Source organism: Pipistrellus hanaki (assembly GCF_964339955.1).
Source record: "Pipistrellus hanaki genome assembly, chromosome: 3".
Lineage (NCBI taxonomy): Eukaryota > Metazoa > Chordata > Mammalia > Chiroptera > Vespertilionidae > Pipistrellus > Pipistrellus hanaki.
In genome coordinates, this window is record NC_140505.1 from 133,756,989 (window position 1) to 133,768,870 (window position 11,882).

The 11,882-nt window shown below is 41.6% G+C and overlaps 1 protein-coding gene across 1 annotated transcript in view; it reads right to left on the minus strand.

Annotated features, from left to right (window-relative positions):
• Nucleotides 1-11,092, minus strand: part of LEMD3 (LEM domain containing 3) — a 74,604-nt gene extending 63,512 nt beyond the window's left edge. The window contains exon 1 of the mRNA XM_084877587.1: nucleotides 9,457-11,092. Within this exon, the coding sequence (XP_084733713.1) occupies nucleotides 9,457-11,044 (1,588 nt within the window). The 5' untranslated portion in view covers nucleotides 11,045-11,092. The remainder of the gene's footprint in view (nucleotides 1-9,456) is intronic.
• Nucleotides 11,093-11,882: the final 790 nt, after the last annotated feature.

Here is an 11,882-nt window from a genome sequence, read left to right on the forward strand (position 1 = left end):
CAATGGCAGAACTAAATCTCACCTAGCTACACAGTGAACAGGACAAGATTTTAGGGTTAGACTTAGTATTAAGTCCCTGCTCTTCTACAGGATTTTGACTTTAGACAAATTAACCTTAGACAGGAATTTTATGTTGATTATATATTTAAAAATAACTACCTATATATACAGGATTAAATAAAATATATTAATAAAATTAATTTCGCCTGTTTCTTTTTACATTGTAAAATTAAATTTTTCTTTTTACACTAGAAAAATTAAAATTACGTATGTGGTTTGCATTATATTTCTATTAACTCTGGTCTAAACAAATAACATTTTATTCTTTCAATGCAAAATGCGATGAAAATTTCATTGTGCCTCATATGAACTGTTTAGGCTGAAAATCCCTAATGCACTTTAAATTCATTATATTTCATGATGTTTAATATCCTGTTTATCAAATTCATTTTATTATTTTACTAGAGACCCGGTGCAAGAAATTTGGGCACTCAGGGGAGAGGGGAAGGGCAGGTCCCTCTCAGCCCAATCTGCACCCTCTTGCAGTCCAGGAGCCCTTGGGGAATGTCGGACTGCCGGGGAGCAGGCCTAAGCCAATAACATCCTTAGCTCTGCCACAGAGGCAGGAGAGGCTTCCACCACCACCACTGACCACTGCACTCACCAACCATCAGCCCAGCTTCTAGCTGGGCAGAGCTCCCCCTGTGGGAGCGTACTGACTACCAGGGGGCAGCTCCTGCATTAAGCATCTGCCCCCTGGTGGTCAGTGCACATCATAGCGAACATCCTTAGCATATCATTAGCAAATTATACTTTGATTGGTTAAATGGACAACTGGACACTTAGCACATTAGGCTTTTATTATATAGAATAACCCTAATCTCTTATTACCCCCATTCAATTTATTGCCTATTCATAGGGACACACCTCATCTTCCCACTTTAGCAATAACAGTCCTCTTATTATCTTACAAACTAACTGAAGAACAGCATGTGACAGGCCATCATTCTCTACCAGCTGCATGCACTGTCTGTTCTTCAGTTAATATTAACACAAGCTTACTCTAAGACCCATCCACATTCCTAAGAATATTTCTTAGGAAATATTTTTGTCTCAAATTCATTATTTTGGACTAAAGCAAATCTACCTTTGAGTGGCCAATGAGGCTAAAATCTAGTTTCAAATTGTGCTTCACAACCTATTAAATAAATATAACTGAAAAAATAAGAATATTCTTTTTCAGTACCTAGAGGTAAGGCACCAACTAGTAATATAAAAATATAGTTCCTTTTATCTGCATGGACAGCTTGAGAGAAAGGTGTAAACTACTGATAAGGACTATAAATTTAACCCACTCTTCTATCACTTATTAACATTACTGACAGGACATGTCATAGTGCTGAACATGTGTTGCTTAAATGACACTGTGGCTGGGAAATTCTAACATACAGTATTAAAAATATAGTTATATATCCCTTCAAATTTCTCTAAGGCATTTCTCTTAGCCTCCTACAAAAGTCATTGGCCAGAAGTAACCTGATTTTACTATCCCCTCATTTGACAGATGCAAAAATCAAGGCCCAGAGGTTATAAAGTGACTTACGTGCCCCAATAAAGTTAATGGGTGAGAAAAGATGCATAAGAAAATCTTTCACTGCTTGGTAGCTAAGACTGTGGAGTGGGAGGCTAGACTGTGGGTTCAAGTGCTGGCTCTAAAACTTAGAAACCACCAGGCTTGGCATGTTCAGTGGTTGAGTGTCAACCTATGAACCTGGAAGTCACAGTTCAATTTCCATGACATTTTCATTTTTTGCAAACTCATTCTATATGTCTCTCCCTTTTTTACTTTTTAAATTACTTATAAAAATGTGTAAGAGCCGAAACCGGTTTGGCTCAATGAATAGAGCGTTGCCTGCGGACTGAAAGGTCCCAGGTTCAATTCTGGTCAAGGGCATGTACCTTGGTTGTGGGCACATCCCCAGTAGGGGGTGTGCGAGAGGCAGCTGATCGATGATTCTCATCAATGTTTCTATCCCTCTCTTCCTCTCTATAAAAAATCAATAAAAATATATTTTTTAAAATGTGCAAGAAATGAAACTATTTCTTTTGTGTCAAGTACACATTTGGTAAACTTTACCATAGGGCATACTCAAAAATGGGGGGAAGAGGGGGGATGAAGGAGGCAGTATGTCTGGGAAAAGTGTCACTCCTATCAACTAGAAAGTATATAGTCATTTCCTGGTATTACTTGGTACATGATAGGTGCTTAATAAATAATTTATGAGTGAGTGAATAAAGGAATGGAAGAAACTATATAAATATTTCCTTAAAGTGAGCTAAATCAAACAAGCAAGCATTTGTGATACCATTGAAGGTACCCATAAAAACCTAGAAAGTCATTAATAGGGCTAACCATGGTTCCAAGCCATAGCCCAGGGATTAGAAGAAACAGATGCTCTAAAATGACCACCCTTCTAATTAATTTCAATGGCTCTCTCTACTTAAACTTAAAAAATATACCTAGGTAAACCTCTACAGAGCAAAAGTTTCCTTTATAAAGTGCTTTCACGAATTAACCTCAATAAGCAAATTTCTTATATATATTTATATAATTATGTTCTGCTATGTGATAAAATTCTCACTACTACTAAAGGACGTTTTTTTCTTCTATTCATGTCGCATTCAGGACAGAAGAGTAATTGTTGGTGCATACTTATCACTCAATTAGTTTAGAACAGCTGAACTCAACTCTTTAACAGTATGCACACATTTGTTCCTAAATGTTAGCTTGCCATTTGATATCAACATAGCTGTAAAGATGAATTCAGAAATCATCTTGCAAAAACATTTTAAGCAAAAAAAAAAAACTATGGGCATAGAGCAATAAATCTGCTATGCAAACAGGCAGTGGTAAATTTTTAAATTCTATACATCTAGAAATTTAAAAAATAAGACAGATAGAAGTAATACATGATGGCATCCACATAATGAATCTGTTATACTATTTTCAGACATTACTACCTATTAGTATAAATTGTTATAATCTTTTTAAAAATCAAATTTCCTTAGAAATATGTTTTCAAAGGAATGATGGCAAATGTAAACTTAACTATAAAATGTTTGATAAATATTAGAATGTAAACCCTGTTGTTAAAGGTATTTAAGTTTTCTTTCTTTTTTTTTAACAATCACTTGTGTGATTCAAGTTAAAACATGCATTATTAAAACAAAAATATCCAAAGATTACTATTCACATACACTGCTACTAGTTTACTTTAAAATAAATTAAAAATAAATTCTGAATATGAAAGTCAAAATCTAAAGTTATGAGGCAATAACTGCTATTAGAATTTCCACATTAGTACTGGGCTGGGTTTCTAAATTAAATGGTAGCAATTTTTATGTATAATAAATACAGGATTAGAATAAAGATATACCATTAGTAATATAATTTCTATAAAAACTTTACTATTACTATTTATCATATATTTTAGAGTTCATTCTTAAACTACTTATAAACCAGATTAAATATATTTTGCACTGAGGTTCCTTTTATTTATATAAAGAGTATTTTTCAGATAGGTAAAGCTAATATAGAATAATTAATGCACTGAAGCAGCAGCTTGTTTTTTGTTTTGTTTTTTTGTTAATGCTCAGAGGAGGATTTTTTTTCCATTTGATTTTTAGAGAGAGTGGAAGTAGAAGTGGAAGTGGAAGTGGAAGTGGGAGAGAGAGAGAGAGAGAGAGAGAGAGAGAACAGAAACATCGATGCCTTCAACCGAGATACGTGCCATTGACTGGAATTGAATAGGAGACTCTTCGGTCCAAGGGCTAATATTCTAATCACTGAGTTAAACCAGATAGGGCAAGAAGCTAGTTTTAAAGCATCACAACTCTACTGAGGAATTATGAAAATATTTCATTTTTTAAAGTATTACTGATCCCTACAATGAAATTGTAGAAAACTTCATTCCCACTGAAGCAAATACATGTATAGGAAAAATACACAGTTTATTTAAAAGGAGCAAAGAAAGGAGAACACAAAAGTTCAGCAACTTGCCTTTAATAAAAATAAAAAAAAACTAGCAAGCAGAAGGGCCTTGTTTAAATCCAGGTCTGCCTCCTTAGCAATCTAAGCCCTGATAACTATGCCAATGTTTCTTCAAACTAGATTCCATTGATAGTCACAAAGGGAATTCATAAGTTTTCATCCAGATGACTTTTATTTTAAATTATTCTACAGCCTGGTCAGCATGGCTCAGCAGTTGAGCGTTGACCTATGAACCAGGAGGTCACAATTCAATTCCAGGTCAGGGCACATGCCCCAGTTCATCCCCGGTGTGGGGAGTGCAGGAGGCAGCCAATCAATGAATTGATGTTTTTTTCTATCTCTCTCTCCATCTCCCTTTTCCTTTGAAATCAACAAAAAAAATATATTTAGAAATAAATAAATTATTCTAGAGATAATTTTTAAATGAGACATTTTCACAGAGCAAATTTTCACTTCTTAAATCATCAAACTGGGATAGTCAAACCCCAGTTACGAAGAATATTCTTAGAGGTATAGGAAAATTTTTGTCCTTACAAAATAAGACAACTTTGAGAAACTGCAAATGTTTACACTCAGCTTTCATTCTTCAAGAATGAGAGGAACAACACTTGGTGTTCACTGAACACATCGTGAAATCTTGTGCCTTTATGCCTTTACACGTTATTCCCTTCTTTGGGAAAAAAATTTTTTTTTTATTTTTATTTCTATTAACTACTCAATTTATCCTTTAAAAAGTGTTACCTGTTAATATCTTCCCTCCCTGTCCTCTTTTCCTAGTGTTTGGCCCATGAATTCTCTACTTAAATAAGATTTTATGCATCATTGATAGCTTTTATTACAGTGTATTATAATTGTCTTCTGTGTCCTTGAGCTAATACCTTTTTAAAAAAAATATATTTTATTGATTTTTTTTACAGAGAGGAAGGGAGAGAGACAGAGAGCTAGAAACGTCGATGAGAGAAACATCGACCAGCTGCCTCCTGCACACCCCCCACCGGGGATGTGCCGGCAACCAACGCACATGCCCCTGACTGGAATCGAACCTGGGACCTTTCTGTCCGCAGACCGACGCTCTACCACTGAGCCAAACCGGTTTTGGCTGAGCTAATATCTCTTAATTTTGTTGTTGTTGATCCTCACCCAAGAATATTTTTTCCACTGATTTTTAGAGAGAATGGAAGAGAGAGGGAAAAACAGAAATATTGATGTGAAAAACACACACACAATTGATTGCCTCCTTCACGTGCCCCAACCATGGCCCGGGCTTGGGAAGAGCCTGAAACCAAGGTACGTGCCCTTGACCGGAATTGAACCTGGGACCCTTCAGTCTATATGCCAACACTCTATGCACTGTGCCAAACTGGTAAGGGCCAAATTGATTTTTTTAAGAAGGATAAACAGGTGATGGTATAGGTAATGGAGTGACAGGATTGGAGAGAAGGAATGGGGTAATAGGCACTAGGTGGCAGATATGGAGTGATGAAGACCTGAAGGAGGTTGATAACTACCAGGATGGAGTGGGATCTGTGATTGAGAGAATCCATTTGAAGAAATACTTGGTGACTGTTTGGACATAGAGAATAAAGGAGAGTCAAGGATTATTCTGCGGTCATGAGCCTAGATGATTGATAAAATAGTAATACCACTGATAAGAATTAGAGATGTGGCAAAGGGATCTTGTTTGGGAAAAGGTAGTACAGAGAAAATGGGCTCATTTGCAGTTAAGTTTTTGAATTATTCAAGTAGAAGTATCTTGCAGGCTATTATAGTTCCATAATTGGATTAAAGAGAGGCCAGTGTTCAATGTACTAGAACTATTAAAGGTATAGATACCTTGGCATTTCAAAGGGGTACCATGCGGCCTTGACTGGAATCAAAGCCAGGACCCTTCAGTCCATAGGCTGATGCTCTATCCACTGAGCCAAACCAGCTAGGACTCAATTCTCTTTAAAGAAGCCTGTCCCAATTGTTTGTAATATTATATTCCCCTCTACCCCAACCCCCAAAGTTACCATCATTACTTTGTGCTAGCAACTATCATCTGAAATTCTTTGTTCATCTCCCCACCTAGAATGTAAACTCCATAGACAGAGATTTCATCTGTCTTGTTCATCACTTATCTCTGCTGCTTAAAATAATGCTTGGCACATAATAGGTATGCTGTTGTTGAATGAAAATGTACACACAAAGGTATATATAAATGTATGTATTACATGAAAAACATTTAAAAAGTTCTGAAAGGATTATTTGAACTTATATCAGAAGTGATTATGAGACTAGAAGTATACAATACCCATTCATTTTTGCTTCATAGATCTATCAATACCCATTCATTTTTGCTCCATAGATCTCTATGTAAAATTTTGTCTTCTATAACTGAAAACCATTATCTAAATGATCATATAAGCCTAAAGTAGTCAGTCTACTTTGCCTATTTTCTTTTGATGGGTTGTCATGATCTGACTGTGGACTGATCCTTGAGTTGTTTTGGTAGGGCAGTTCAAAGTTAGGATCTTAAACCTTAGAACTGGAAAGAGCTTCGAGATCCAACCCCACAATTTTACAGATGAGGAAGCAGACTCATAATAATTCAATTAATAAAACTAGGCATTGATGAAAATTCTTCAAAGACCAAATGATTAAGAACTATTTAAAAGGCTAAGCTATTACACGTTATACATAATTTAAATAACTAATAAAAACTTACTAAAGCTTTCTCTCACATATAACCTACAATCTTCTGGTGAATAATTACTCAAAGTAAAACTATCCCCTTAAGCACACTATTTGACCAATGAACCCTATGGTTAAACATCAGTTAACCATTATAATATGACAAAGGATCAGGATACATAAATATAGGGAGTGGAAATTATTCACCGTTAGGTGTGCAGACTAACTGAACTAGCAGGCATAGTTTTCAACCAGTGTATACAATATGTCTGTAATACATATAAGGATTCGTGCTTTGATTCAAATTTCTGTATCAATACTACAATGTGTATTTAGTGAAATTTAATAAAAATTAAATGCTGAATAGGTAAGAAATACACTAAATGTCATTTACAGAAGTACATTATTTCTCTTTATATAATATAGATTACCAGGAATATGTTTCACCTAAACTTTTGAATAATACCAATTTATGTTTGTTTAACAAACTATATCATTTGATCCTCACAACAACCCCAAAGACAGCAGAAATTATCATCACTTAATACAAAAGAATGAAGTTCAAAGGTTAAGAAACTTGAATAAGGTCATTCTGACAAGTCCTTATACCCAAAGCCTCAACCTCTTAGCTACTGTTCTTTGCATCCCTCTGGCTACCTCACACTTACTATGTATTAAAATGCAAAACACTTTACAATTCCCTTCCTTCAACATTGGTGGAGATGAAGAAGATACCAAAACCTTAGCAGTCCTATGCCTTTCTATTCCATTCGAAGTTTTGGTACCTCAGAAAATAATATTCATTTTTCTTAAGTGAGAAGAAAGATATGACAGTCATCTTAATTGAGAATTGTGTTCACCAGCAATTCTGTTTTAAATGCTACTAAATATTCAATTGTTTTTTTTATCCTAATAAAATAAAAGTATCCTCTTATTTAGAAAATCCTCTACAAGCAATACCCAAAGTAGTGTTACCAATATGGGCTTTATAGTTGAAAAAATCTGAAACAAAATCTTAGTCCTTCTCTCACTGGCTGTTCATCTGTGGATACATTTGTTAACTTCCTTAAATCTCACTGTCCTTATCTTACAAAATGAGGATAAACACCATCTGTCTCTGTGAGCTGTTGGGAAGATTCAATTATTTAATATGAGTAAAGTACTTAGCTCTTAGAAAAGGTCCAGGTCATATAGTTAGTGTTGTCAGAGAAACAAACAGATGCAGATAAGTACTGCTGGTAGGTAATGTCATTTAACTTATGTGACCTTTACTAGTTAAACTCCAAGGGTGATCTTAATACTTTTTTCTCCCAAGTATCTGGGGCAGGACAGAATATCACACTTGCTCCCAGGATACCAATTAAAATGAGTGCTGTATTTCAGTCCTCTTCTAACTTCTTTAAGCCATATAGTAATAGTAATAATCTATTCTTTAACTACCTTAAAATTGGCTGTATCCAAATCCAGGCTTACACTATTTCACTCCTACTCTTTATCTAAGTCTAACTGTATCATTCACTATTTTGAAATAAACCTAATACTAAGCCAATTTTAGAAATTCAAATCATGATACAGTGAATTCACGTTGGGTGAAATGGGTAGGAAGTTTCAGGGGGAGTGATGAAAAAGCTGAGAAATTATGCATTCAGCTGTCTATCATGCAATAAATTTACTTTCTTTTATTCTTCACAGGCATCATTCAAATCAATATTATCATTTTACGGATTAGAAAAGGAAAGCTCAAACTCTGTTCACTCCCCTTGGCTCAAAGTCCTCCAACCATTCTAACCTACAAGAAGATTCTTGCTCAACTCAAAGCCTTTCTACAATCTCAGCCCAGGATGCTCTCATATCTCTCTGCAATGCTGTCTCCTCCTGCTTCAGGTCTCACCCTAAGTTGTACCTACTCTTACCAAGTCTAAAATAGCATACACCAAGTACTCGATCCTTACTTCTTTCGTAAACACAAAGTGATCTGCATTCATCTTCTTGTGTTGAAAGACAGGAATACTTCCACCTTACACTGCTGTTCCCTGAGTGCCCAGCACAGATGATGATGCTAGCTTAATGAATGAATGCACACACCTCCTTCCAGCCATTTAACAAGGAAATGGCAGGACCTGAAAACCAACCCAGATAAATCTGACTGCAAACTCCTACATGGCCTACCACTACTTTTTTTGTGGGTGAAAAGAGAGATGCTTGGGGCTAGAAAACCAATTTAGAGGTGTGCCTTCCTACCTTCTGTATTTATTCACCTTTTTTTAAGTTACAGAATTTCAACAGATCTTACACTGCCTTTCAGAATCACAACTCAATTTGAAGAAAAAAACAACAAAACTTTGTATTTATGATGCCTTTTAACAGTCAAAATGCTTCAAAACTTTGGAATCACTGAGTTACGATTCATTGAATCATACGTATAGTTAAGTCTAAAGAAAAATTAAATAAATGCATTTTACTAACAGGCTTGCCATGTTTTGTGTGTGTGTGTTTTTTAATAAGATGTTTTAAATTTCCCATAGCATACACTAAAATTTTTAAATCAGCCATGAGATTCTCCTCCTGATAATGGTGATAATGTTCTTTCTTAAAATGACACAAATGGCACTCAACCAGCTGCCTTCACTCTTAAACCATGTTCTCGCACACAGACGTCACCTCCCGTAAAAAATGCCCAGTGCGGTTAGCATTCCCTTTGTTAACCTTACCCCCGGGGGTTCAATACTCACTGCCGAGTCCTCCATCCTCGGATACGCTCGTCCCTCTCATCCCTAGGTAAGTCAGTCCCAGGATGAGGAAAAATAAGCAGGCGGCAGTCAAGAGAAACATGGACAGGTAGTGGGCACTGAAGCCGCCGGTCGGGGACACCTCCTCCCGCTTAAACTGCTGGAGAAGTTCCTCCTCGGGCTCGGGGAGCTTGGCTTTGCCGTACGCGTTCTTCAGGTAGGTGTGATTGGCGCCCGTGTGGTTGGAGTGATTGAGCCTGAGGGAGCCCGGGGCCGCCGCCGCCGCCGAGCCGGGAGGGACGCTGTTGGGGAAAACCCTGGCGGAGTCCACCCCGAAGGCCCCGCCGCCGCCGCCGCCGCCGCCGATGTGATTGTTGGTTTTAAGAAGGGGGCCCGTGGGCGACGACGAATCCAGGGTTGCGTCCATGTCCGTGAGCGGCGGGGCCAGGAGCGGGGCCAGCTTCTTGGCGTTCACACGGTATCTAGGAATCGGGCCGGAGTCCAGGGCATCGCACGCTCCTCCCGTCCCCGCCGCCGCCGCCGCCGCCTCTTCGAGGTTTCGACTTCTGTCTAGACTCCCCGCGGCCGCCGCCCTGTCATTCATCGGGATTCCTCCCCCTCCTTCTCCTCCTCCTCCTCCTCCCGGGACGACGGCGGGTCGCGCAGCCTGCGGAGGGAGCGGCTTGCCGTGACTCCGCCGGGGCCGGTGTCGGGAGAGGGAGTCGTCCTTCGGTACCTGCCGGCCGGCGGCCACGTCGCCGGCCCCCTCTTCCTCCGAGTCCGAGTAGTTGTCCCGGCAGCTGTGGGCGAGGAGCCGGCTGCCGTTCGCGGTCCGGCTCGCCCACAGCGCCGCCTCTTCGGCCTCGGGCTCCCGGTCCTCGCGGTCTTCGCCCTCCTGGCGGCCGCCGTCCTGCGCCGCCCGGTCTCTCCCCGACGGGGGCGGCGGCAGCTCCGGGGCCGCCGGCCGCCGGGCCCCCCACCACGCATGGGGCTTCCTGCGCTCGGCCGCGGGGCTGTTAGTCACCTCGCCGCCGGCCACGGACGCCGCCGACGGCGGTTTGAGCCCGCGGTACTGGAGCGCAGCCCGGTCTCTCCTCCCGCCGCCGCCGCCGGCCTGGTCCCGCGGGCTGACCTCCGCGTCCGACTCGTCCGAGCTGAAGCCCAGGAGCACTTTGCTGCCCGCAGTGGGGGTGGCCGAGGCGCCCCCGGGCCCTGCTGAGGGGCCCGAGGGGCCGGAGGAGGCCGACACTCGGCCCAGGCCCCCCGGAGTCCGAAAGTGGGCGAGGTCTCCCGACGCCGGCCGGACCCCCATCCCAACGGCGGCCGAAGCCGGTCCCGTGGCGGCGAGCGAGGCGGCTGCCGTGTTATTGTTATTACTGTTCCGCGTCTTGTGGCCGCGGCCCCCGGACCGGTGCTGCTGCTGCTGCTGCTGCTGCTGCTGCTCTTCCTCTCGAAGCTTCTTGAGCTTCTTGAGGTAGACCGGCCGGGTGCTCTCCGTCACGGGCCCGGGAGACAGGCCGTAACGGCGGAGCTGAGAGAAAAGCTCCTCGTCCGAGAGCTGCTGAGGCGCCGAAGCCGCCGCCGCCGCCATCTTCTCTCCAGGGTGTTTTACAAGCTCCGCGCTACCGGAAGTGACGCGCCGCCCTAGACCCTGAACTAGACCGGGCTGCGTGGCCGGCCCAGCGCCGCGGCGCCGCGGCCAATGGGAGGCGCGGGCGGAGCTCACCTGAGCGGGAAACGGCCACCTGGGCGCCCGCGGCGGCGGCGGCGGCGGCGGCGGCGGCGGCGGCGGCGGCGGCGGGGTTTCCAGCCCCCCGGCCTCGGGCGCCGCACACTCGCCCGGTCTCTCCCTCCCCTTTCAGCGCCGTTCGCCGCCCTGCCCTTCCCGGCGCCCGCCCGGGAGCTGCCTCCAGCCAAACCACCTTGACCTCCTCTCCCCGGGATCCTGCCACGGGGCAGGGATAATTGAAATAAAATCTCCCTGGAAGCTCACGACATGAGTTTTCTGGTAACCAAAGAATCCCTCTGCCAAGGGGAAGCCTACCGAGACTAAAAAAAAGAAAAAGGCCAGACTAGATTGGTGATTTCCCTGCCTGACTCCCAAGTTCGCTTTTCATTTTGTCTTTCTGCTTGACTTACAAAAAAAGGAAAAAAGAGAGAGAGAAAAAAAAAGTGAGTTTCTCTCGCTGCTCTTTTTGAGAAGCCTCCACGCTAGGAAGAAGATATAGGGTAGACCAGTCACAATACAATTTTCTTCAAAAGCAAAGTCTATTCATTTCCTTCTTTTTTTTTTTTTTTTTTTTTTTGGTAAGGTATTACCATGTTTTTGCCCTTTTAAAATCTAAGGACCTCGATAGGTCATCATTTGTAATAGAGAGAGCCTATTATTTGCTTCATTCTAGCACCTTTCTAACCTATAGTTATTTGTC